The 27,266-nt window shown below is 55.9% G+C and overlaps 1 protein-coding gene across 3 annotated transcripts in view; it reads right to left on the reverse strand.

The window, feature by feature from the left end:
• The window catches only part of NFIC (nuclear factor I C), a 100,981-nt gene that overhangs the window by 9,131 nt on the left and 64,584 nt on the right, over positions 1–27,266 (reverse strand). For 2 of the 3 annotated variants that reach the window (XM_032177760.2, XM_032177759.2), the window contains exons 4-8: positions 23,121–23,195; positions 22,314–22,437; positions 21,512–21,636; positions 6,851–6,976; positions 3,224–3,408 (exon numbers count right to left, since the gene is read on the reverse strand). In XM_032177760.2, the coding sequence (XP_032033651.1) occupies positions 3,224–3,408; positions 6,851–6,976; positions 21,512–21,636; positions 22,314–22,437; positions 23,121–23,195 (635 nt within the window). Of the gene's footprint in view, positions 1–1,970; positions 2,125–3,223; positions 3,409–6,850; positions 6,977–21,511; positions 21,637–22,313; positions 22,438–23,120; positions 23,196–27,266 lie in introns of all 3 variants that reach the window. The other variant, XM_032177758.2, reaches the window with a different exon arrangement.

A 27,266-nucleotide genomic window follows, 5' to 3' on the forward strand; every position in this document is an offset into this window, starting at 1 on the left:
GAGGGAAGGCAGGATGGCTCCGTAATTCACAAAACCGCCCGTGAATTATTCAGGGTGTGCAGTGCCCGCCCGGTCCTGCCACTGAGAGCTGCCTCTGCGCGGGGTGCATGAATTATTGAGGGCGTTTTATTTATTAATCTTCCTCCCGAGAGGGCAGAGGGAGGGCTGGGTGTGTGCATACATACAGATGTGCGTATTTATATTTCAGTCTCAGCGATTATATTTTGTCAGCGTGTGAGTAACTCACGGCCTGGTGCTACAGGGGGGATGGGGGCCTCAGACAGGCTGGGACCCAGGTAGGGGGAGAAGAAGCTGCAACAGGCGGGGTCCCCAAGTTGTCCTGGCTGGGGTTGGGGGGAGCTGGAGGCAGCGAGGCTTACGGGGAGAAGCAGGGGTAGATTTGCAGTTAAGAGCCCCGGTGCAGGGAAAAGGGGGTGGAATCCATGCCTATCCTGCATTTATTGTCTACTGTATGCCAGGCTCTGGGCATGATCCCACCGAGCCCTGAGCAGATCCTACGCAGTATCCTGCATCTATTAAGTGTCTACTGTATGCCAGGCTCTGGGCGTGATCCCATTGAGCCCTGAGTGGATCCTACGCAGTATCCTGCATTTATTAAGTGTCTACTGTATACCAGGCTCTGGGCATGATCCCACTGAGCCCTGACTGGATCCTATGCACTCAACACTCCCATTTCACAGATGAGCAGGCAGGGACAGCTGGCAAGAATGACCACAGCTGCCTGACACCACGCAGCATCAGGTGCCATACGGAATGTCCTCTCTGCCTCCCTGACCCACATCACCGGCTTGTTCCCCACTGCCCTGTGAATTGGGCACCAAGGTGAACCCATTTTGCAGCTGAGAAAACCGAGGCTCAGAGAGGGGAAGACACCTGCCTGAGGTCACACAGCAAGAGAGCTGCAGAGGCGGGATTCCAGCCCAGGGTGGATTTGGGGCTGATCTCCTCCAGCCAGTGATCAGAAGAAGCCGGTTTTTATGGGCAGGCAGCCCGGGTTCTGGCACGCAGTGGGGACGGGGGGAGGAACGCCGGGGCAGGGAGAAGAGGAGCTGAGGGCACCTAGAAGGAACCGCGGCCACCAACTGCTTGGGTGGGGTGGGGGTCTCATTTGGAGAGTGAGGGACAGAGATGCTCAAAAATGGGGGTGAGGGGCAGATGGAGTCCATGGGGAGAGCTCTCTGGGTTCAGAGATGTCTGGCGCCCTGTGAGGGTGGGTGACCCACCCAAGCCTGCATGGGGGTCGCGGGGAGAGTCTAGGGGTAGAGCCAATGCGGAATAACGGGGTGGACCTCAGGACAGGGATGCCAGGACCGAGGGGCCGTCCAGCGGCCACCCAGAACCACATCCAGAGAGTGGAAAAGTCCAGAAGGTGCAGCGGCCGCCAACCCAGGGGCTTCCGGGTCAGGTGGACAGGCGAAGAGGGTCCCATCTAAAGGTGTGGTCCAGCCCAGGCCACCCAAAGGAACTGGGCCTGGTGTAGCTCCTTTCTCCCCAAGAAGCCAGAACTCTGGAAATGTTTACGTAAAACGTCCTGATTTTAAAATGATCACAACTGATTCTCCTTTGCCACAAACAAAAGACCAGTCTGGGGGTCGAGTCTGGCCCTTGGGCCGCCACTGTGAGATCGGTGTCCACTGTCAGCTGCTTGACACACCAGGGAGGGTTTCTGACGGCCCACGGCAGGCACCGGGGTCCCCCAGGCGATTCGGCGAAGGGGACAGACTCTGGACTCTCACCCTGGCCTGTGGCTTGGTCCGGCCAGCCCCCAAGGCTGCCTCAGCCCTACATGGGCCCAACCACGTGGCCCCGGGCTGTTTTCTGGAGACCCACCAAACTCGCCAGGCCCCGCAGGGTCGGGTCTGACCTCTGACCTGGCAGTGGGGCTGGGGAGGGGACAGGCCCCCCTGCGGACATCCGCCCCACCAGGGCACCGCTTCCCGCGTGCTTACAAGGTGAGGTCGGCGACGTGGCTCCTCCCTCGGAGGTGGTGGCGGGTTTGGTGGCAGGGGGGAGCGCCAGCCGTGGCAGCCCCGGGGGCGGAGGTGCCAGCATCTGAGCAGAAAGGCAGTGGCTGGGCATTTTGAGCTGACCACTTCCATTTAACTGGGGGAACAGAGAGACACGTGGTTAAGGGGTGGGCTCCCCCTCTACCTCGGGCTGCTGGCGCCGGCCGCCCCCGGCTCTGTGCACGGCCCGGGCGGGGTGGCAGGCTGGGGGGCCAGGGCGCGGGTGTGACCATGGCGGGTTTGGTGGGTCTGAGGACGGCCGGAGGTGGAGGGGCCTGGGGATGCCCGCTTGCTGGTGTCACTCAAAGCCCGGCACTACTGGGGCCGTGCTCACTGCATCTCCTCCGTAAACCCCCTGCACGCCAACTCAACTGATTTCCTTCCGAACAGTGCCACCGCCTCCTAACAGCAGGTTCTCTGCGTTTTTCCTAATTCACTGCGAGCACGCCATCATCCACCATCATCCACGGCCTGGCCCGTGGTTCCAAAGTCCGAAAAGCTCTGAACATCCAAAGCTTCCTGTGGAGTCTGGCAAACACTGTCTTAATCGAACTGAGTTTGGTGGTTTTTTTGTAATCAATTTCTTTCTGCCCCCCACCCGCCCCCCAATCTTTTTTTCTTTTTGAGACAGGGTCTCGCTCTGTCACCCAGGCTGGGGTGCAGTGGCACAATCACAGCTCACAGCAACCTCGACCTCCCAGGTTCAAGCGATCCTCCCACCTCAGCCTCTTGAGTAGCTGGGACTACAGGCGCCCGCCACCATGCCTGGCTCATTTTGAAGTTTTTTTTTTGTAGAAACTGGGTCACGCTATGCTGCCCAGGTTGGTCTTGAACTCTGGGCTTATGCAATCCTCCCGCCTTGGCCTCCTAAAGCGCTGGGATCACAGGCGTGAGCCGCTATGCCCAGTCCTTCCCTGCCTTGTGTTAACATGACTCCGACTCATGCAGTTGCTAGGACCTACGGGTGCCACCCAGACCCCACAGGGTGCGACGTGACGCGTCTGAAACCCTGACATTCGAAAGCATCTCAATTCTGACCCAATCCAGCTGCCTCCCAGCACGACAGAGGAAGGGACTTCAGAACCGAGTCCTCAAGACCCTTTTAAGCAGAGGTTGTGCCTTCGTGTGAGCACGTGGCCCCCGGGAGGGCACCTGGAGCCGCCGAGAGAAGCCTGAACGCGCCCCGCCCGACTCACCGGTCCAGGTTGCTGGCTGGCTGGGTCGCAGGCCAGCGAGACAAGATCTTTGAGCGGGTCCTGGGGGTTGAGATGAGGTGGGTAGCGGATGGCCGTGTGGGGGAAGTAGGTGGAGGCCGTCTGGGGTAGGATGGACGTCGTAGGGAAATGCAGAGCGGAGGACGGGTGTGGGCTCCGGGAGATCCCTGCGGAGACAGTGGGAAGCGGGGGTTACTTGGGGGCTCCAGCCGGTCTGCTCTGTGACCGTGTGACTGTGTGTCTGTGGGTGTGATTCCTGCCTGCATCTCAGTGCATTTAGTAATAATAACCACCGAAAAAACCCAGCAGCGCTGACCATATTTACACCTAAATTCCCCGACTCCCACGGCAACCCCACTGGGGCTGTGATATTATCCTTGTGTTTTAATTTAATTTTTTTAGTTTTGTAGAGGTGGGGGTCTTGCTATGTTGCCCAGGCAGGTCTCGAACTCCTGGGCTCAAGTGATCCTCCCTCCTCGGCCTCCCAAAGTGCGGGGATTACAGGTGTAACCGACTGAGCCTGGCGTTTTTTTTGTTTGTTTGTTTGTTTTTTTTGAGACAGTCTCCCTCTGTCACCCAGGCCAGAGTGCAGTGGTATGACCTCAGCTCACTGCAACCTCCACCTCCTGGGTTCAAGCAATTCTGACTCAGCCTCCCAAGTAGCTGGGATTACAAGTGCACACCACCATGCCCGGCTAACTTTTGTATTTTTAGTAGAGATGGGGTTTCACCATGTTGGCCAGGCTGGTCTTGAACTCCTGACCTCAGGTGATACGCCCACTTTGGCCTCCCAAAGTGCTGGGATTACAGGCGTGAGCCACTGCACCTAGCCCCGTCTTTTTTTTTTTTTTTAACAGAGGATGACAGGGTGGCCTTCAGGGGATGTGTCACCTGCCTGGGGCCATACGGCATCAGGTGGCAGAGCCAGAATTTGAATCCAGCCCATCTGGCCCCACAGTCTATACTATAAACCTAGGCTTGGCAAGCTCTTTCTACAAATGGCTGAATAGTGATTTTTTTTTTTTTTTTTTAAGAGATAGAATCTCACTTTGTCACCCAGGCTGCAGTGCAGCGGCATGCTCATGGCTCTCTGCAGCCTCGACCTCCTGACCTCAGGTGATCCTCCTGCCTCAGCCTCCTGACCTCAGGTGATCCTCCTGCCTCGGCCTCCTGACCTCAGGTGATCCTCCTGCTTCGGCCTCCTGACCTCAGGTGATCCTCCTGCCTCGGCCTCCTGAGTAGCAGGGACTGCCAGCGTGTCCCACCACGCCTGGCTAATTTTTTGTATTTTTAGTAGAGATGAGGTTTCATCATGTTGCCCAAGCTGGTCTCAAACTCCTGGACTCAAGCAATCCACCCGCCTCAGCCTCCCAAAGTGCTGGGATTACAGGCATGAGCCACTGTGCCCGGCCTAATTCCAGCACATAAAGAAATCCCGTCTCCAACAGCCATCACTCCTCACCTCCTCCCCCAGCCCCAGCACCCATACATCCCCTTCCTGCCTCTGTGGCTGGGCCTGTCCTGGACGTTTCATAGAAATGAGATCACATGCTGTGTGGCCTTTTTGTCTGGCTTCTCTTACTGAGCGTGACGTCCTCAAGGTGGCCTGCGTCAGAGCCTCGTGCCTTTTCATGGCTGAGTCATATTCTATTGTGGTGCCTGCCTTTTCCTCTTTCTATACAGTTCAGTGATTTTTAGTATTTTCACTATTTATAGCAATCACTCCCCCGTCTCCCCAGCCTCTGGCCAGATAGTAAATATTTTTGGCTTTTGGCCACGTGGTCTCTGCTGTAATTACTCAGCTCTGCCAAGACAGGGTGGGAGCTGCCACAGGACATATACAAAGACGTGGTCGTGGCTGTGTGCCAATAAAACTTTATTCGTAAGAACAGGCAACCAGGGGGCCGGCGTTTGCTGACCCCTGGCCCAAACGACTGCTTTGATTTGGGTCTGCCTCTCTGTGTGCATGACTGTGTAAAGAACTAAATATTTTATCACTGGAACATGGGGTGGTAAGCAATATTTGAGGCTTCCTACAATTCACCCCCCTTAATCCCAATGGCAACCATGGGAGGTGATTTTTTTGTTTTGTTTTTTTCAGATGGAGTCTTGCTCTGTTGCCCAGGCTGGAGTGCAGAGGCGCAATCTCGGCTCACTGCAGCCTCTGCCTCCCAGGTTCAAGAAATTCTTGTGCCTCAGCCTCCTGAGTAGCTGGGATCACAGGCACGCATCACCACACTGAGCTAATTTTTGTATTTTAGTAGAAACGAGGTTTCACCATGTTGTCCAGGCTGGTCTTGAACTCCTGACCTCAGGTGATCCGCCTGCCTTGGCATCCCAAAGTGCTGGGATTAAGGTGTGAACCACTGTGCCTGGCCGAGGTGGAGATGTCTCTCTCTTTTTTTTTTTTTGAGATGGAGTCTCGCTGTGTCGCCCAGGCTGGAGTGCAGTGGCATGATCTTGGCTCATTGCAAGCTCCACCTCCCGGGTTCACGCTATTCTCCTGCTTCAGCCTCCCAAGTAGCTGGGACTACAGGTGCCTGCCACCATGCCCGGATAATTTTTTGTATTTTTAGTAGAGACGGGGTTTCACCATGTTAGCCAGGATGGTCTCGATCTCCTGACCTCATAATCCGCCCGCCTTGAACTCCTGAAGTGCTGGGATTACAGGCGTGAGCGATCGCACTTGGCCTTTTTTTTTTTTGAGACAGGGTCTTGCTCTGTTGCCCAGGCTGGAGTGCAATGGCGTGAACTCGGCTCACTGCAACCTCTGCCTCCCGGGTTCAAGCGATTCTCCTGCCTCAGCCTCCCAAGTAGCTGGGACTACAGGTGCATGCCACCACACTCAGCTAATTTTTGTATTTTTAGTAGACAAGGGGTTTGACCATGTTGGCCAGGCTGGTCTTGAACTCCTGACCTTGTGATCCGCCTGCCTCGGCCTCTCAAAGTGGTGGAATTACAGGCATGAGCCACCGAGCCTAGCCTTTTATTTTGAGATGGAATCTTACTCTGTTGCCCAGGCTGGAGTGCAGTGGTATGATCTCTGCTCACTGCAACCTCCGCCTCCCAGGTTCAAGCAATTCTCCTGCCTCAGCCTCCCCAGTAGCTGGCACAGGTGCGTGCCACCACGCCTGGCTAATTTTTGTATTTTTAGTAGAGATGGGGTTTCACCATGTTGGCCAGGCTGGTCTCAAACTCCTGACCTCAGGTGATCCACCCACCTCAGCCTCCCAAAGTGCTGGGATTACAGGCGTGAGCCACTGCGCCCAGCCTCATCAGCAGCTTCTGATCCTGCCTGTCCGTCAGTGTCTGGGGTTGGAATGCGGGGATTAGATTGAGACGGGGTGAGGGGAGTGAGGTGAAGTTAGGTTGCAGCCTCTTCTTATACAGGGGGGAAACTGAGGCCCAAAGGGACTGAGTCCAACCTCTCAGTCGGGCTGCAACAAGGCCCTGGGCACTCTCCACTACGGCACCTCTATGGGTTTTTGCCCACCTAGAAGACTACAGCAATAGGACGCATGGTCAGACATCCAGTGGGACTTCCCTGGCTGTGAGAGGCCTGATTGGAGGGCCCGCCGACCCTCCCCGCCAGGGGCCCGTGGCGCTTACCGCTGTGCACGGCGATGACAGGCCGGTGGTGCTGGGTGAAGCTGGAGAGGCGGGGAGAGTCCTGGGGGGACGGGCTGTTGAATGGTGACTTGTCCATCTCTGTCTTCTTCACCGGGGACGAAATGCCTGTGGAGGGGACGGGACGAGAGGGTCACAGGCTGGTCACACCCTGGGAGCCCTGGACCTTCCCCGAAGCCAAACTCCGCAGGGAGAGGAGCCTCCTCACCCCGCCTCCTCCTCCCCCAGAATCCTGAGCGGGAGAGAGCCCATCACACAGAGGAGTAAACGGAGGCTCAGAGCAGAGAAGGGGCTGGACAGGGCGGCACAGCCGGGGGATGGAGAGCTGGGTATCAACACGTGCCCCTGGGCCTCGCTCCCAGCCCTCGCCTACTTTCCTTCCAGAGAAATGGGAAGGCTCAGGGCTGCCCCATCACCTAGGAGTCACCCGAGCCCTAGAGAAGGCGGCAGGGAGGGCAGAGGCAGATCCGAAGCCCAATTAGACCCTGACTGGCTAAGGGCGCACAGACAAGCCCCAGCTCAGCTCTGCCTTCCCTCATCCACGCAGGAGGAACGGAGCCTCCCTGGGGCTGAAGTGAGGTGCATCCACCCTCTGCAGTGACTTGCTGGCATCACTCTGCAGACAGGGGCCTCACTACCTCCCAGGCTGCCTGGGACAAAAGCCCCAACAGCCCCCAACTCAGCAGCTCAGCCCCTCACACCTTCCTCATTGAATCAACGAATGAAGAAACAGATGGAGGCCGGGCACGGTGGCTCATGCCTGTAATCCCAGTGCTTTGGGAGGCTGAGGTGGGCGGATCACTTGAGGCCAGGAGTTCAAGATCAGCCTGGCCAACATGATGAAACCCTCTCTGCACTAAAAATACAAAAATTAGGTGGGTGTGGTGGCGGGTGCCTGTAATCCCAGCTACTTGGGAGGCTGAGGCAGGAGAATTGCTTGAACCTGGGAGGCGGAGGTTGCAGTGAGCTGACATCACGCCACTACACTCCAGCCAGGGCTACAAAGTGAGACTCCATCTCAAACACAAAAAACAGATGGATAGTTGGGTGCAGGGGCTCACGCCTGTAATCCCAGCACTTTGGGAGGCTGAGGCGAGTGTATCACCTGAGGTGAGGAGTTTGAGACCAGCCTGGTCGACATGGCGAAACCCTGTCTCTACTAAAAATACAAAAATTAGCCGGGTGTGGTGGTGGGCATCTGTAATCCCAGCTACTCGGGAGGCTGAGGCAGGAGAATCGCTTGAACCCAGGAGGCAGAGGTTGCAGTGGGCCGAGATCACACCATTGCACTCCAGCCCAGGCGACAAGAATGAAACTGTGAAACTCTGTCTCAAAAACAAACAAGCAAGTAAACAAACAAACAAACAAACAAAAAACTGATGGATGGACTCAGGGAGGCTCACCCACCAAACATCGGCTTCCCTCCCCCTCCAGGCACCCCCCTGGAAAGCCCCTGGGTGTGGGGGAAGCAGGTGGTCCAGGGTTCAAACCCCGGCTGGCCATGAGGCTGTGTGACCTGGGGTGAGCTGCCACATCCACCCCTTTTCATAAAACAGGGGATTCTGTAAAGCTCTGGAATTTCCATCGGGAGCAGTGTGGGAGTGGCGGCTGTGAGGATTGGGCCAGGGGTGCCTGTGCAGGTGAAGCCCACGGCCGTCCCAGATCCCTGGGCATCGGGGCATTCTCTGAGGATGCCTTCAGCCCTGCTTTCCGAGGGAACGTCAGCCACCCAGCTCAAAGAATGTTAGTTACTGCAGGAGCCGCTGCTGCTGCTGCTGTTTGGGGTGAGTGGGGAGATGACAGGGTGCCCCTTGACACTTTCATCCTGTCTTCAAAATGAAGTGGGAACACAGAGCCCCCAAAGAGGGCCATATTGGGTATTTCCAGGAGGCTGGGGTGGAGTCCCAGCTTTGGAGCCGAAATGCCTGGCCTTCTGGGGCTGTCTCTCTCTCTTTTTTTCTTTGAGATAGAGTCTCGCTCTGTCGCCCTGGCTGGAGTGCAGTGGTGCGATCTTGGCTCACTGCAACCTCCGCCTCCCAGGTTCAAGAGATTCTCCTGCCTCAGCCTCCCGAGTAGCTGGGATTACAGGCGCCCACCGCCACGCCTGGGTCATTTTTGTATTTTTAGTAGAGACGGTGTTTCATCATGTTGGTCAGGCTGGTCTCAAACTCCTGGCCTCAGGTGATCCGCCTACCTCGGCCTCCCAAAGTGCTGGGATTATAGGCATGAGCCACTGCGCCTGGCCAATTTGTCACCCAGGCTAGAGTGCAGAGGCACGATCACGGCTCACTGCAGCCTCAACCTCCTGGGCTTAAGTGATCCTCCCACCTCGGCCTCCCAGGTAGGTGGGACCACAGGCATGCACCATCATGTGCAGACAATTTTTTTTTTTAGAGATGGGGTCTTGCTATGTTGCCCAGGCTGGTCTCAAACTCCTAGGCTCAAGGGATCCTCTTGCCTTGTTCTCTCAAAGTGCTGGGATTACAGGCGTGAGCCACAGTGCCTGGCCCCAGGGAAGCTTTGTCAAGTGAGGGATAAGGGTCACATCTTGCCTGAGAAATGCAGTGTCCTGGGCCCTACCCTATCCCTGGAAATGGAATCTCAGGGAGGCATGCCCTGGACAGCCACATTTTTAGAAAGGATTTTTACATTTCTTTTAAGGTAAAACATATCTACTGAGACCATCCAAACAGGGTGATGAGTTTAGCTTCCCTTCGACCTGGCCCTTGGAGTTCCTTACTTCCAGGGTCTCTCAGATGGGCACTGTGGACACTGGGGCCGGATCGTTCTCTGGGGTGGGGTCCTGCTGAGCAGAGTCCCTGGCCACCACCCACTTCATGCCAGGAGCACCCCCCAGTTGTAACAACCACAGATGTCCCCAGACATCACCAAAAGTACCCTGGGCAAGAATCACCTGTGGTTGAGACCCTCTGGGTTAGGGGATCCCATGGACCCTCCACGAGACTATGTCCCATGATCCTCTGCCCTGCTGTGGTCCTAGGAGGCTGCACACGCTGCAATCCACACGGAGTGAGGAGGGAGAGAGGAGGTGAGTCCCAGGAGCTGGGGTCCCCCTGGTTAATTCTACCGTCTGCCCCGTCAGGAGCTTCTTCTAGTGTCTGGTGTGAGCAGCGACGTAACTCAGTATTTTCCAAATAATTCACGCAGGATTTCTTAGTCTCAGCACTGCTGATGTGGGGGCCAGATCGGTCTCTGTAGGGAGCTGTCCTGGGCACTGGAGGGCGCTGAGCAGCATCCCTGGCCTCCACCCACTCCGTGCCAGGAGCGCCCCTCAGTGGGGACAACCACGGATGTCCCCAGATGTGACCTGGTGTCCCCGGGTGATGCCCTGATGAGAAACGGTGAGGATGTCACCGTGTCTTGGGTCTCCTGCTGATGGTTCCATAGGCACCTGCAGGCATTTGTGTGGCACAGCCCCTCCCCAGTCCTGTCCCCACCTCCTCCATCCTCCCAGCATCGCTGCATCCTTCCCCGAATGGGGTTACCACTCAGGGAACTTCCGTCCTCTCTGACGGCTGCAGCCCGGGGGAGCCCAGATCCAGGACCCAGCTGTGGGGGGACGTGCAGCTCTTCATCTGCTTTTGTGGTTATGGAACCAGCTGTCCCCATGGCCCTGCACACACCACGCTGTGAGGAGTGAAGGTGTCACCGGGACACACCCCAGAAGCAGGTCAGCAGTTCCCGGGGATCCGGGAACACCCAGCTCTGGAGGAGGCTGGCACCCAGGACACCCACACGGGGGGCAGGAAGGATGACACCTCCACTCACGCCCAGCCTGTGAACACTCACGGGGGAACACTCCTGAGGCCTTGGACGTCGAGGCTGAGCCACCCAGAGAGGCCCCACTGCCCAGTGGGATGCCATGAAGTCTGTGACCAAGCTGGGCCCCAGCAGTCAGGCCCAGACTTTTCCAGGGCAGGAGCATGTGGCAGGAATGAGGGTGGCCTAGAGCCGGGGAGGCCAGGCTGGTCTTGTCGGCACATGTGTGTGCATGTGTATGCCTGTGCATGTGTGTGCGTGCATGTATGTGTGTATGCCTGTAGGCATGTGCATAGCTGCATGCATGTGTGCATGTCTGTGCATGTGTGTGTACGCATGTGAGCATGTGCACGTGTGCACACCTGCATATGTATGCCTGTACATGCACGTTCATATCTGTGTATGTGTGTATGCCTGTGCACGTGTCTATGTGTCTGAATGTGCACACGCGTGTGCATGTGAATATATGCATGTATGTGTACGCGCGCGCATGCATGTTCATGTCTATGTGTGCGTGCACGCACATGTACACGTCTGCAAGCATGCATGCATACGTGTGCATGCCTGTGCACATGTGCGTGCATCTATGTATGAGCATGCATGCGTGTGTGCAAGCGTGTGTGTGTGAGTGTGTGCAGGGCCACGGCGGGAACGAGGTTAGGGTTGTCAGACGCTCACTTAGGACGATTTCCTAGAACAGCTTGTCCTGGATGGAAATAGTCTGGCTCAGACTCCACCCCCGGCCGCCACATCCCTGCAGACACCGCTAGAGCTTCCTGAGATGGGGCCGGCAGGAGCCAGGGCAGGGCAGGAAGGAGGGGGGAGCGCGGCCCAGGCACTGAGAGAAAGAATAAGCCGGCATGCTCCCGGCAGGCTCTGCAGACACTGACTGCACCCCGCCTCCAAGCATCCTCTGTCTGTTCAGCAGGCATGCCTGGGACCCCTGTGGGACCTCCCTGTTCAGCCAGCGGGCATGTGCGTCCCCCGCCCATCTCAGAGGCCATCTTTCCTCTCAGGGAACACATCCATATGCCCCTCCCCGCATCCTGAATGCCCCGTCTGAGAATAGTGACTGTAAGGAGGACGCAGGCCCGAGGGCTCCCCCGTCACAGCTTCTTCCTGTCTGTTTAACACACACACCCATCTGACCTCCTCTCTGTTTTTGACAAAAGGCCCTCATCACCCCTTCGGGGCAGCCATTTGTCACACACGCCCATCTGACCTCCTCTCTGTATTTGACAAAAGGCTCTCATCACCCCGTCGGAGCAGCCATTTGTTTGCTCAACAAACAAGCCCATCTCCCACTGAAATGCCAGCTCCCCCGGGGGGCCAAGGACCACTCTTGCTGGGTCTCTAGGGTCTGGGGTCAGGAGGGGGCCCTACACAGGGTGAGTGGAGTAGACAGAGGCACCAATGCAGGGCATGAATCTGCTGAGGACAGCAGTGACCACTGGGCGTTGACAGTGCACCAAGGTCTCCTCTGGGCCCCGTGGACACTTGGGACTGGATCATTCTCTAGGGTAGGACCATCCTGAGCACTGCAGGGTGCTGAGCGGTGTCCCTGGACCCACTCCATGCCAGGACCACCCTGCAGTCGTGACAACCACACATGTCCCCAGATGTCACCCAGTGTCCTCTGGCGGCAGGCTCACCCCTAGGTAAAACCCCCGGCTCAGAGGATTCCACGGACCCCCCAAGAGACTCCGCGTCCCATGAGCCTCTGCCCTGCTGAGGTCCCAGCAGGCTGCACACATTGAAATCCACACCCTGAGTGGGAGGGAGAGAGGAGGTGAGTCCCAGGGGCTGGGGGTCCCCTGGTTTACACCGTCTGCCACACTGGGAGTTTATTCTGGTATGAGCAGGGGCAGACTTTTTATTTTTACTTTTATTTTACTTTTTTGAGATAGGGTCTCACTCTGTTGCCCAGGCTGGAGTGCAGTGGTGCAATCATAGCTTACTGCAGCCTTGACTTCTGGGCTCAAGCGATCCTCCCAACCTCAGCCTGTCGAGTAGCTGGGACCACAGGCACACGCCACCACGTGCAGCTAATTTGGTATTTTTTTGTAGAGACAGGGTTTCCCTATGTTATCAAACTCCTAGGCTCAAGCGCTCCTCCAGCCTTGGCCTCCCAAAGTGCTGGGATCACAGGTGTGAGCCACCACGCCCAGCCTCAATTTTTTTCCACATAATTAATACAGGTTTCTCAGCCTCAGCACTGTAGACATCGGGGCTGGCTCGTTCCCTGGGGAGGGGCTGTCCTGGGCACTGCAGGGTGCTGAGCAGCGTCCCTGGCCTCGACCCACTCCATGTCAAGAGCACCCCCAGTTGTGACAACCACAGATGTCCCTAGACACCGGCCAGTGTACCTGGGGGTGGGGCAGCATCGCTCTGGGTGAGGACCTTCTGTGAAGGCACCAGCCTCCTCTCTTAATGTGGTCCTCACAGCTGCCCCGTGCAGAGCGTACAGGAGCTGCGTCCATTTCAGATGTGGAGGCTGAGGCCTGATGGGGGAAGTCACTCACCTAAGGCCATAGAGCCAAGGTGGGGTGGAGGTGGAGTTGGAACCCAACTCTGTCCCTCCCCAGGCCATGCTGCACTAGTCTCCACCCTGGGGTTAAAAAAAGGGATGGGCGGGCCGGGCTCGGTGGCTCACGCCTGTCATCCCAGCACTGTGGGAGGCCCGAGGCGGGAGGATCACTTGAGGTCAGGAGTTCGAGACCAGCCTGGCCAACATGGTGAAACTCCAACTCTACTAAAAATACACAAATTAGCTGGGCGTGGTGGCGGGCGCCTGTAGTCCCAGTCCCAGCTATTTGCGAGGCTGAGGCAGAAGAATTGCTTGAATCTGGAAGGCCGAGGCTGCAGTGAGCCGAGATCATGCCACTGCACTTCAGCCTGGGCAACAGAGGGAGATTCTGACTCAAAAAAAAAAAAAAAGGGTTGGAGGAAGCCCGGGGTGACAGAGGAGGGCAATGGATGGGGGCTGCCTGCCCCGCCCTGTGTAATAACTGCCTGTGGACGGGACCTGTGTCGCCTTCGAGGGGGAGCTACACAAGCAGCAAAAACAAAGCACAGCGGGGGCTGCTCGAAGGCACCTTCCTCCACCCCACGCAGCCAGGTAAGCAGGGAGACCTCAGGAGGAGGCGGCCAGGAGAACGGGTGCTCCTGGCCCAGGCCCCAAGTGGGCAAAGCCTAGAGGCTGGAATGTGGGGCCTGGAGGCGTGGTGTGGGGGCCTTGCCTGGCATGGGGCTGGCATGATCCCCCCAGGCCTCTGTGAGCCTCAGGGTGGGGGACTGGCTGAGCACTGCCCGGGAGCAAAGGCCCCAGGGCCGCCAGAGGAAGGGAGAGCTGCTCTAATCAGCTTAACCCCCTTAATGAGCGGCTAATTGGGGGCTGTCTAGACAGGAAGCTGGAAAGGGCGGGGAGGGGGAGGAGGAGGAGGAGGAGGAGGAGCATCCCAGGGTGGTGGCCAGGGTCCAAGGGCACCTTCGGGAGAGACCCTGCCTGCCCGGGTTCCTGTTTTGTGTCCTCCCTCTGCGGAGGCACCTGGCTTGGGACGGCCTTGCAGGCTGCAACAATAACCCTGGCCCTTCCCGTGCCCCCGGCCCCTCTGGCCCTTCCTGTGCCCCTGGCCCCTCTGGCCCTTCCCTTGGGCCCCCTGGCCCTTGCCTCGGTCCAGCAGTGAGGTTACAGCTGGGCCCCACTGGGAACCTCAGGGACCCCGCTCCAGCCCAGGGGCGAGGCCTGTTCCGAGGCGTCCCCCTTGGGACTTCAGAGGCTGCGAAATGTTTATCGATGCAGGCCACGGCGATGGGGAGAGGCCCAGGAAGCACTGGACATAAGCTCGGGGCTCTGCCCCTTCCTTAATGTGGGACCTTTGGGCCTCAGTTTCCCCACTTGTCAACTGATGGCCAGGGGCAGCCCTGATCTCATAGAGTGTTGCCAGGGAGGGGAAATAACCCGGCTTAGGACATCACAGATGCCCCATAAAACAAAGAGAGCAAGGTGCCCTGAGTGGGGCCACTGGGAACGGCCACGTGGTTCTGTGTCCCTGTGCACCTGCTTGCCGCTGGGGTGACCTGGAGCAGGTGACATCACCTCTGAGCCTCAGGGTTTCCCTCTGCAAAATGAGGTGCCTGCCAGTCACCTCCGCAGGGCTGTCTGGGATTAAAATGTTGGGAAGGGACATAGAAAAAAAGTGGCCAGCCGGGTGCGGTGGCTCACACCTGCCATCCCAACACTTTGGGAAGCAGAGGCAGGAGGATCGCTTGAGCCCAGAAATTTAAGACCAGCCTGGGCAACATAGGAACCCTATCAATACAAAAAGTACAAAAAATAGTCAGGAGTGTTGGCAAGTGCCCGTAGTCCCAGCTACTTGGGAGGCTGAGGAAGGAGGATGGCTTGAGCCCAGTGGGTGGTGACTGCACCACTGCACTCCATCCTGGGCGACAGAGCAAGTCACTATTTGGGGGGGAAGAAAAAGGCTGAGCGCGGTGGCTCATGCCTGTAATCCCAGCACTTTGGGAGGCCCAGGCAGGTGGATCACCTGAGGTCAGGAGTTCCAGACCAGACTGGCCAACATGGTGAAAACCCGCCTGTGCTAAAAATACAAAAATTAGCTGGCCGTGGTGGCGGGCGCCTGTAATAACAGCTATTCGGGAGGCTGAGGCACGAGAATCGCTTGAACCTGGGAGGCGGAGCTTGCAGTGAGTCAAAATCGCGCATTGCACTCCAGCCTGGGCAAGACAGATTCCATCTCAAAAAAAAAGAAAAAAAAAAAAGTGGCCCAGACCAGGGGTCACGTACCTTCTCCTCCCTCCGTTTAGGTCCTTTGCATATGCCACTGGCTATATATAGGGGAGATTCTGCCCTCAAGAGACATTTGGCCAGGTCTGGGGACATTTACGGTTGTCACCACTGGGGGGTGCTCCTGACACGGAGTGGGTGGAGGCCATGAACTGCACAGCACCCAACAGTGCCCAAGACGGCCCCGCCCCAGAGGATGATCTGCCCTCAAACATCCACAGTGCAGCTCCCGAAACCACGATTCTCCCTGCTGGGAATGCCCTCCTATCATTTTCCCTGCGGATAAATCCACTTAAATCATCCCGGTTGTAGCTTAGCCGCGAATTAATAATAAACCCAGTTCTCACGCCCCAAGTGCGTGCTTTACGTAAAGTCCAGCCCTGGGCCACGGGTGTTAAAATTCTTCCAGTGTTTGGCTGGGTGCGGTGGCTCACGCCTGTAATCCCAGCACTTTGGGAGGCCGAGGCAGGCGGATCACGAGGTCACGAGATCGAGACCATCCTGGCTAACACGGTGAAAACCCGTCTCTACTAAAAATACAAAAAATTAGCTGGGCATGGTGGTGACTCACCTGGTGACAGAGAATCTGACTAAAAAAAAAAAAAAAAAAATTTTCATGTTTTCTTCACTGAGTTATCAATCAGCTCTTGTTGCCCAGGCTGGAGGGTAATGGTGCAATCTCGGCTCACTGCACCCTCCGCCTCCTGGGTTCAAGTGATTATCCTGCCTCAGCCTCCCGAGTAGCTGGGATTACAGGTGCCCACCAGCACACCCGGATAATTTTGTGTTTTTAGTAATGATGGGGTTTCACCCTGTTGGCCAGGCTGGTCTCGAACTCCTGACCTCAGGTGATCTGCCTGCGTCGGCCTCCCAAACTGCTGGGATTACAGGTGAGCCTTTTTTTTTTTTTTTTTTTTTTTTTGAGACAGGGTCTTTCTCTGTTGTCCTAGATGGAGTGCAGTGGCATGATCATAGCTCAGGGCAGCTTTGACCGCCCGTCTCAAGCAATCCTCCCACCTCAGCCTCCCAAGGAGCTGGGACTACAGGTGTACGCCACTATGCAACGTTAATTTGTTTTTTTTTTTTAAGTAGATATGGGGTCTTGCCATGTTGCTAGGATTACAGTTGTAAGCCACGGCACCCGGCCAGCAACCTGATTGTACAGCAGAGGAAACTGAGGGGCAGAGAGGTTAAGGAACCTGCCAAATGTCACACAGCTGGAGAAGCGGAGAAGCCAGTTGCCCGAGCTCCTCACTGCTCTGTCACCCTGATTCTCCTCCTCGGGGAAGTCCTCCCTTTTCTTCCAACCTCTATCAGGGTCCTCTTGTGCCCCCTGACTATCCTCTGTGCCTCTTCCTCTGGGCTGTAGTGACCTGGATAAAAACCCATCTCCCTCACTAGGCTGTTAGTCCCTGGAAGGTAGGGACAAGAGTAGGCTGGATCATCTCTCTGTCCCCAGGGCCTCAGGTAGGGGCAGCACACAGGAGGGCTTTACACTGAGGATGAAACCCTCAGCAGGGAGTGAGTTTGCCATCCCCTGAGGTAATCGAGTGGAAGCTGCAGGAGCACAGACCTCCTCTGACATTCCCTGCTAGCTCTGCGATTCCCGATCACAGAGCAGAAGCTGGTGGGGGCTTCCTCTTTGTCCTTCCCCATTGCTACCACCTCTTTCCCCAGTGGAAGGGGTTGCCAGTGAGCAGCCGGGCAGAAAAGTCAGACTGAGCTCCAGAGACTCTAACATTTCCTCTCTCTTAAAATGTTTTCTTTTTGAGTTTTCTCAGTTGAAAGCTAGATTCTTTATTTTCCACCTTTCTCCTCTCCTAATAGACTTAAAGCTATGATTTTTCCTCTCAGGGTTGCTTTGGCTCATCGCAGAGGTGGTCTTTCACTTTAATTAGCGTGCAGTTTACATTCTGACAGCCTCATCAATTACAGAGTTAATGAGAAGTGACGGCTGGGTGCGGTGGCTCACACCTGTCATCCCAGAACTTTGGGAGGCTGAGACGGGTGGATCACTTGAGGTTGCTGGATCACTTGAGGTCAGGAGTTCAAGACCAGCCTGCCCAACATAGTGAAACCCATCTCTACTAAAAATACAAAAATTAGCTGGTTGTGGTGGTGCACACCTGTAGTCCCAGTTACTCGGGAGGCTGAGGCAGGAGAATCACTTGAACCCAGGAGGTGGAGCTGAGATTGTACCACTGCACTCCAGCCTGGGTGACAAGAGTGAAACTCCATCTCAAAAACAAACAAACAAACAAACAAACAAACAAAAACAAAATGAAAGTGACTTTTTTTTTTTTTTTTTGAGACATAGTCTCGCTCTGTCCCCCAGGCTGGAGTGCAGTGGCGCGATCTCAGCTCACTGCAAGCTCTGCCTCCCGGGTTCACGCCATTCTCCTGCCTCAGCCTCCCGGGTAGCTGGGACTACAGGTGCCCGCCACTGCGCCCGGCTATTTTTTTTGTATTTTTAGTAGAGACGGGGTTTCACTGTGTTAGCCAGGATGGTCTCGATCTCCTGACCTCGTGATCGCCTGCCTTGGCCTCCCAAAGTGCTGGGATTACAGGCATGAGCCACCGCGCCTGGTCAGAGACAGGAATGTTATAAAGACGCAGATGACAATGACCTCCTGTTTCCCGGGTATGTCGCATGGGCCAGATGGTTGCTTCACGCACATCCTACCCTTCCTCCTCCCGTAGCTCCCAAAGAACAATTATTATTCACATCACCCCCATTGTGAAGATGAAGAAACTGAGGCTTAGAGAACTTAAGTGATGTGCCCCAGGTTACGCAGCACACAGAGCTAGACACGGGCAGGGCTGGGATCTGAACCCAGGTCTCTCCAATGCCTGAATCTGACCTCTTAATCCGAAAGTTATACTGCTTCTAAAAATCCTACAGGTGGCCGGGCGCAGTGGCTCACGCCTGTCATCCAAGCATTTTGGGAGGCCGAGGTGGGTGGATCACCTGAGGTCAGGAGTTTGAGACCAGCCTGGCCAACATGGTGAAACCCCGTCTCTACTAAAAATATAAAGATTAGCTGGGCGTGGTGGTGGGTGCCTGTAGTCCCAGCTACTTGGGAGGCTGACGCAGGAGAATTCCTTGAACCCAGGAGGAAAAGGTTGCAGTGAGCCAAGATCTCGCCACTGCACTACAGCTTGGGTGACAGAGCAAGACTCCATCTCAAAAAAAAAAAAAAAAAAAAAAAAAAGGGGGCCTGGCATGGTGGCTCACACCTGGCATCCCGGCACTTTGGGAGGACGAGGCAGGAGGATCACTTGAACTCAGGAGTTCAAGACCAGCTTAGGCAACATAGTGAGACCCCATCTCTACCAAAAAATTAAAAAAAAAATTAACGGCGCATGGCGGTATGCAGCTGCAGTCCCAGATACTTGGGAGGCTGAGGAAGGAGGATCACTTGAGCCTGGGAGGTCGAGGCTGCAGTGAGCTGTGATTCTACCACCACACTCCAGCCTGAGTGAAAGAGGAAGACCCTGTCTCAAAAATAAAAATAAAGTTGGCCCCATGGGTACAGGGAGGAGAGAGGAAGAAAGGAGACGAAACAAATCTGGTTAGAGGCAATTGCTCACGCCTATAATCTCAGAACTTCGGGAGGCTGGGGCAGGAGGAGCACCTGAGCCCAGGAGTTTGAGACCAGCCTGGGCGACACAGCAAGACTCCATCTCTTAAAAAAAAGAAAGAAAAAAAAAATTAGCCAGGCATGGTGACATTTGCCTGTAGTCCCAGCTACTCAAGAGACGGAGGTGGGAGGATCGCTTAAGCCCGGGAAGTTGAGGCTGCAGTGAGCCATGATCCTGCTACGACACTCCAGCCCGGCTAGAGTGAGACCGTCTCAAAAACAAAAGCCACAAATTTCCATGTTTATTGGGTGCCTATGTGTTATGTGCCAGGCCTGTTTTACGTACATGAGACGTATTAATTCGCTTAATCCCCATGACAACCCCAGGCAAGCAGTACTACAGGTACTAACACACCGATTTTACAGATGAGGAAACTCAGTGGGCAGGGCGAGGGAGGCTCAGAAAGCTGGAGTCACTAGGAAGCTGTAAGGGCTGAGCTATGGACCCCGGCAGGTGGACTACAGATCCCACGTATGTATCCACTGGGCTGCTCCCTGGGGCCCTTGAGGATAAGGTACTGCACAGAGCAATGCTTGTAAAATTTAGGGGCACAAAGTCGGTTGCGAATCTGAGGATGGATGCCAGGGACACCCTCTCCAGCATAACACAAGCCCACAGGCCATTTTGCACAGTTTCCTGAAAGTCACGGGTGCCGGCAGGCCCGAGAGCAGGACCTTAGAGTAAAGCGATTCTTTAGATGAGAACTGTAGTGGAGATGGGGACCCCAAATAAGGGAAATCTTTAGAGAAAGAGCTTGGAGAGACAGGAAATACACATAATCCCAAGGAGCTGGCGTTCAATGGAAAAAAGACCCTGTGAAGCTGTGGACCCTAAAGAACAGGAACCCTATAAGAACGACACCCCAGGCCGGGCGCGGTGGCTCACACCTGTGATCCCAGCACTCCGGGAGGCCGAGGCGGGTGGATCACCTGAGGTCGGGAGTTTGAGACCAGCCTGGCCAACATGGTGAAACCCCGTCTCTACTAAAAATACAAAAATTAGCTGGGTGTGGTGGCGCACGCCTGTAATCCCAGCTACTTGGGAGGCTGAGGCAGGAGAATCGCTTGAACCTGAAAAGTGCAGCTTGCAGTGAGCCGAGATTGCACCCCTGCACTCCAGCCTGGGCAGCAGACCGAGACTCCGTCTCAAAAACAAACAAACAAACAAACGAAAAACAGAGGCCGGGCACGGTGGCTCACGCCTGTAATCCCAGCACTTTGGGAGGCCGAGATGGGCGAATCACCTGAGGTCGGGAGTTCGAGACCAGCCTGACCAACATGGTGAAACCCCCGTCTCTACTAAAAATAGAAAAAATTAGCTGGGCGTGGTGGTGCAGGCCTGTAGTACCAATTACTTGGGAGGCTGATGTAGGAGAATCGCTTGAACCTGGGAGGCAGAGGTTGCAGCGAGCGGAGATCGTGCCATTGCACTCCAGCGTGGGCAACAAGAGCGAAACGGGAGGGAGGGAGGGAGGGAGGAAGAAAGGAGGGAAGGAAGGAAGGAGGGAAGGAAGGACAGCCCAGAGAGGACCCTTCTGAAGAGAGAAAAGCAAGAGGATAAAATCTTCCTAGAAAAGGATGCCATGGGAATGAAGACCCTACAGAAAAGACACGAGTCTCCTACAGAACCAGAAGATCCCATGGAGATGGGAACCTGGTTAAAAAAAAAAGTAACTTCGGCCGGGCGCGGTGGCTCACGCTTGTAATCCCAGCACTTTGGGAGGCCGAGGCGGGCGGATCACGAGGTCAGGAGATCGAGACCACGATGAAACCCCGTCTCTACTAAAAATACAAAAAAAAATTAGCCGGGCGTGGTGGCGGGCGCCTGTAGTCCCAGCTACTCGGAGAGGCTGAGGCAGGAGAATGGCATGAACCCGGGAGGGGGAGCTTGCAGTGAGCCGAGATTGCGCCACTGCACTCCAGCCTGGGCGACACAGCGAGACTCCGTCTCAAAAAAAAAAAAAAAAAAAAAAAAGTAACTTCAAGAAGGACCCCAATGAGAAGGGATCCGGCATCTCAGGACCTTCTAGCGGGAAAGAGGACAAACAAGGTCCCTACAGACAAGGGATTCTATGACAGATCCCAGGTCCTGTTGATCAGAGTCACTACTGAGTCCATCCTGCAGCTCGGGGACCCCATAGAGATGTGGCATTCACGGCTGGAGGGCAGGAAAGTCAGGCAGGGGACAATCTCTGCCCTCCTCGGCCTCAGCTGAACCAAAGAGATCCGAGAACGGGAGCCCGGACCGTACTTGCAGCCAAACGCAGCTCGGCGCGACTACAATTCCCAGGAGGCCCCGCGGCTCCAGGCCGGCTTCCTGCCCCGCGGCGCCCGCGCAGTGGCTGCCGGAAGACGTAGTTCCCGCCGCGGTAACTCCGACCGGAAGGCCGGCTACGCCCCTGCCGCCAGCCCTACCTCCTTCCATGTCCTCCGTCCAGTTGCGGCTGCTACTCGTGGGCGAGCTGGGCGAAGTGTAGTAATCGCCGCCAGGGCTAGTGTCCACGTCTTCCTCCATCGAGCCCGATTTGTGCCGCTTGCTCCTTATGGGCGAGGGAGGGGGAGAGGCTGGTTACCAGGGAGACGCGGGGCGGGGGGGCGCGGCGGCGGCCTTTGCTACTTCCGGTCCTTAAGTGGGCGGGGCGAGGGAAGTAGTATCGCGAGACATCGCGGGAGCTGCGGGCGTTCGGCCCGTTCCCTATGAACGCCTGTTCCAACCTGTCCATTGCTTGGATGGGACACCCCGGCCAGAGGCAGGGAGGGACTCAGCAGAGGTCGGACACCAAGCTAGCATGGTGGCGACCAAAACCCAGGCAGCCTGGCTAATCCCCGGCCACCTGTAGTCCTCAGAACTGCCTGTTAGGGGTATGATCCCATTTTATGGATGGGGAAACTGAGGCACACACAATGTGACCCGCTCGAGGTCACAAAGCATATCTCAGCAAGAACCTGTGTCTGCATTCTTCGGGGTGGTGGGGGATCCTAAGGGCTGGCTGAGCCAGCAGGACTTGAGGCTGGGAGAGCCCACGGTGGGCTGTCAGGGCTAGGAGAAGAAGCACGTGGGGCTGGCTGGGTTTTGAAGGATGAGTAGGAGTTTCTCAGGCCAGGTGAATCGTGAAAAGAGGTATTCCAGGGAGAGGAATGAGTCAGCTCGGGCCAGAGGGGATGGGTTGATGAATGGGGTCGTGAAATGCCCAGAGGTGGGGACCTGGGTACTTACCCACTGGAGGAGGTGCTGGGCAGCGTTCTTCTCAGGCCAGTGCTGGCCGGGTTCAGGTCGTATGCCAGGTGCCCCTGCAGCTCCCCCAGGGAGAAGTTGGGTCCTGTTCCGGTCACCACGGGTGCTGCAGAGGGTGACAGAGGAGAGTGAGGCAGGAAGCAGTGCCCAGTGCTGCGGTTTGCTTTAGAGAGGTAGGGAAAGCCATTGGGTGCAGTCCAAAGGGGGACCCCTTTCCCATATTGGCCCAGTTCCTAGGGTGGCTGAAACCAGTTTCATTCTATGGATCAGAGGACCAAGGCCATTGGGAGAGGCCAAGAGCACACTGTGAGGCAGAGGCGTAGCCAGAGCTGGAGGCCAGGCTCTGCTGATCTGGACAGGGAAGGTGTCAGTCAGGGCTAAAGAAGGACAGCGCCCAGGACTCGCTGGGGTGGGATTCACACGGTGTGTGATGGAAGGCTCTGGGTCTCCAGCAGGTCAGCAGGGAAAGCAAGGGGACAGGAGGGGCGGGGTCCTTTGGGGTCTCCTAGGACAGGACAGTGGAGGCCCCAGGGAGGAGGAAGGATGCTGGGGCAGAAGGTTCCTTAGTTGCCATCCAGCATTTAGATTCTGTTTCCTGGAGAGGTGGGAGGGAGCCCTGACCTTGGGCTCTGGGAAGGGCCTGGCTACCTCCCTTTCTAGGAACCTTGGCTTAGTGACACGGGGGGTGTCTGGCAAGGACAAGGACTAGGGTGAGGGGGGTGGGCTCCTTCCTCCCTGCGGCCCCGTCCCCTCTCCAGGACCCAGCTCAGGGCTGACGGGAACACTCACTCCGGGACACTTGGATGAGCTCAGTGACGCTGAACACGCCAGAGGTGACAAAGCTCTCCTGGAAGTCAGTCGTGTCTGGAACAGGAAGACAGCGGGGTCAGTGGGCTGAGCCAGGCCTATTTCCCTTCCCCACACTCCAGGGCTGCCTGTACTCCTGGGGGCTGGCCCGAGCCTGGACTTTCCCCCTGTCCATCCCGTGCACTGGGGGAATGACAGCTCCAGTCTGATGGGGAAGGCCCCATGGGGGGGTGTCCTTGTCCAGCGTGGGCCTTCACACAGCCTTCATCCGGGTTCCCCCATGCTGTGGAATGCTGCATTCAAGTGAACAGCAGGCCGGGCACAGTGGCTCATGCCTGTAATCCCAGCACTGTGGGAGGCCGAGGCAGGAGGATCGCTTGAGCTCAGGACTTCAAGACCAGCCTGGGGAACAGTGAGACCCCATCTCTACAAAAAGTGTTAAAATTAGCCAGGTGTTGTGGTCCGTGCCTGTAGTCCCAGCTACTCAGGAGGCTGAGGCTGGAGGATCACTTGAGCCTGGGAGGTGGAGGCCGCAACGAACCATTGTGCCACTGCACTCCAGCCTGGAAACAAAGCGAGACCCGCTCTTAAAAAACAAGTGGAAAGCGGAGGCCTGGGCTCACATCGGCTCCATCGCCTGCCTCAGTGTGCGATCTGGGGCAGGTCACTTTCCCTCTCTCAGCCTCCAAGTTTCCCTGATCGCAAAAGTGAAACCATCAACCCCATCATCCGGGTTGTCATGAGATCTGCATCCAACTGCCTGGGAGGGGTGGCTGGCTTGCTTTGCACACTGACACCCTTCGAGATACTCTGGCTTCCTGTTCTTCTCCCCTCCAGACTGGGAGGTGTGTGTGGGCAGGGATGTCTGTCTGCCCCGACCCTGCAGTGTCCTTCGTGCCTGGACCAGAGCTTGGCACCCAGCAGTGGGTCAGTTAAAATGGGGCGTTGAATGGGGGGCCCACAAGCCGCAGTTAAAACCCCCAGTGTCCCCAGCATCGCTCCTACCTAATATCAAAGGAAGGGAGACCGTCCTCTCTTGACTGGAGTGGTTTGGACTCATTTCACAGATTGGGAAATCAAAGTTGTCCCCGAGAGGTGGGGAGCCTTGGCCAACCTCAGACAGCTTGGGGACAGCCCTGTCCTGCCCTTGGACACCCTTGTAGGAGGGATTCATGGACTCAACAGGTGTTTACTAAGCATCCACAGTGTCTGATTCTGAGCGGGGCCCCGGCACAGCAGGAGATGATACAGATGGAAGCAGTCACCCCCGTGAGACTCAAAGTCCACTGTGAGCGACAGACAGCAGCCAAGATTAATAGGTCAGCAAAAGTCAACGAGTGTTCCTAGCAGCACTGTTCACCACAGCTCAAACTGGAAAGCCACCCAAATGTCCCTTCAAAAGATGAAGAGATAAACACAGCGTGGTCTATCCACACACTGGAATAGGACTCAGCCGTGAAAAGGATGCCGGGCGTGGTGGCTCATGCCTGTAATCCCGGCACTTTGGGAAGCTGAGGTGGGCGGATCTCGTGAGCTCAGGAGTTTGAGATCAGCCCGGGCAACATGGCGAAACCCTGTGCCTACAAAAAATACGAAAATTAGCTGGGTATGGTGGTGTGTGCCTGTAGTCCCAGCACTTTGGGAAGTTGAGGCAGGTGGATCACTTGAGCCCCAGAGTTTAAGACCGGCCTGGGCAACATGGCAAAACCCCATCCCTACAAAAAGTACAAAAATTAGCTGGGCATGGTGGTACACACCTGTAGTCCCAGCTACTTGGGAGGCCGAGGCGGGAGGATTGCTTGAGCCCTGGAGGTCGAGGCTGCAGTGAGCTATGATTGCACCACTGCACTCCAGCCTGGGTGACAGAGCAAGACTCTGTCTCAAAAAAAAAAAAAAAAAAAAAAAAGGAAAAAGGATGAGGCCCTGGGCTGGGCGCAGTAGCGGTGGCTCACGCCTGTAATCCCAGCACTTTGGGAGGCTGAGGCGGGTGGAACCACCTGAGCTCAGGAGTTCAAGACCAGCCTGGCCAACATGATGAAACTCCATCTCTACTAAAAATACAACAATTAACTGGGCATGGTGGCAGGTGCCTCTAGTCCCAGCTACAGGCTGAGATTGTGCCACTGCACTCCAGCCTGGGCATCAGAGTGAGACTTCATCTCAAAAAAAGTAAATAAATAAAAATAAAAGAACGAGGCTCTGACACAGGCTACAACATGGATACACCTTGAGGACATCACTCAGTGAGGGACTCCAGACACAAAAGGCCACACAGTGTGTGATGCCATTTCTTTTTTTTTTTTTTTTTTTTTTGAGACGGAGTCTCACTCTGCCGTCCAGGCTGGAGTGCAGTGGCACGATCTTGGCTCACTGCAACCTCTGCCTCCTAGGTTCAAGCGATTCTCCTGCCTCAGCCTCCCAAGTAGCTGGGATTACAGGTACCTGCTGCTGCGCCTGGCTAATTTTTGTATTTTTAGTAGAGATGGGATTTCACCATCTTGGTCCGGCTGGTCTGGAACTCTGACCTCATGATCCACCCGCCTTGGCCTCCCAAAGTGCTGGGATTACAGGCGTGAGCCATTTCTCTGAAATGTCCAGGACAGGCCAAGCCGCAGAGACAGGAAGGGGATGCGTGGGCACCAGGGCACCAGGGCTGGGAAAGGAGATGGGGAGTGGTGGCTGATGGGGATGGGGTTTCTTTTAGGGAGGATGAAACGTTCTGGAATTAGGCCAGGCTAGGCGGCTCACATCTGTAATCCCAGCACTTTGGAAGGCTGAGGCGAGAGAATCACTTAAGGTCAAGAGTTTGAGACTAGCCTGGCCAACGTGGTGAAACTCCATCTCTACTAAAAGTACAAAAAATTAGCTGGGTGTGGTGGTGTGTGCCTATGATCCCAGCTACTCGGGAGGCTGAGCCACGAGAATTGCTTGAACCAGGAAGGCGGAGGTTGCAGTGAGCCGAGATAGCACCACTGCACTCCAGCCTGGGGGAAAAAAATGTTCTGGAATTAGATAGAGGTGAATGTACTTAGTGCACTTTGACTTGGACACTTAAAAATGGCTACAAATGATACATTGTACATTATGCACATGTTACTACAAATTAAAAGCTCATTAAGTAAAATGCGAGGTGCATCAGCCTGTGGTAAAGCACGCGGCAGGTGGGGAACTCGCTAGGGTGGGGAGGGAGGCTATTTTACACCCAGGGCTGAGAGAAAGCCTGACCGCGATGGTGGCATTTTACAAAGACCTCAAGATGAGACTGGATAAGAGGAAGGAACTTGTTAAAATCTGCAAAGCTCCGAGAACAGCGCCTGGCAACCGCCCCGTGACTGTTGGCTTCTCTGATGGGGATGATGTTTCATCACCTCCCTGAGGGCCACGATGTTCCCGGCACTGGGAACAGCCCGTGCAAAAGCCCCGGGGTAGAAACGCACTTGGCAAGTTGCAGGCCAGCAGGGTTGCAGTGGAAAGAGCCAGGGAGCCTGGTCGGTTTGGAAGTGGCACAGGCTCTTGGCTTTTGGGCGGCGGTGGGAGCAGTTTCTCTCCCGGCCCCCAGGGGGCAGCACGGGCTGCAGGGAGCTCACGGCTGTGTCCAGTTGTGCAGACCCAAACCCCCGCCAGTCCCCCGTTACAATCTTTCCTTTCTTTTTAGAGACAGAATTTTGCTCTGTTGCCCAGGCGCCAGTGCAGTGATGCAATCATAGCTCACTGCAGCCTCGAACTCCTGGGCTCAAGTGATGCTCCTGCCTCAGCCTCCCAAGTAGCTGAGACTACAGGCACGCATCACCATGCTTGGCTAATTTTCGTATTATTACTTTTTGTAGAGATAGGGTCTTGCTATGTTACGCAGGCTGGTCTCAAACTCCTGGGCTCAAGCGATCCTCCTGCCTCAGCCTCCCAAGTAGCTGGGATTACAGGCATGCATCTCCATGCTTGACTAATTTTTGTATGTGTGTGTGTGTGTGTGTGTGTGTGTGTGTGTGTGTGTGTGTATATAGATTTTTTTTTTTTTTTTGGTAGAGGTAGGGTCTTGCTATATTACTCAGGCTGGTCTTGAACTCCTGGGCTCAAGCGATCCTCCCGCTTCAGCCTTCCAAAGTGCTGGGATTGCAGGCGTGAGCCACC

Source organism: Hylobates moloch, unplaced genomic scaffold (genome assembly GCF_009828535.3).
Source record: "Hylobates moloch isolate HMO894 unplaced genomic scaffold, HMol_V3 SCAFFOLD_15, whole genome shotgun sequence".
Classification (NCBI taxonomy): domain Eukaryota; kingdom Metazoa; phylum Chordata; class Mammalia; order Primates; family Hylobatidae; genus Hylobates; species Hylobates moloch.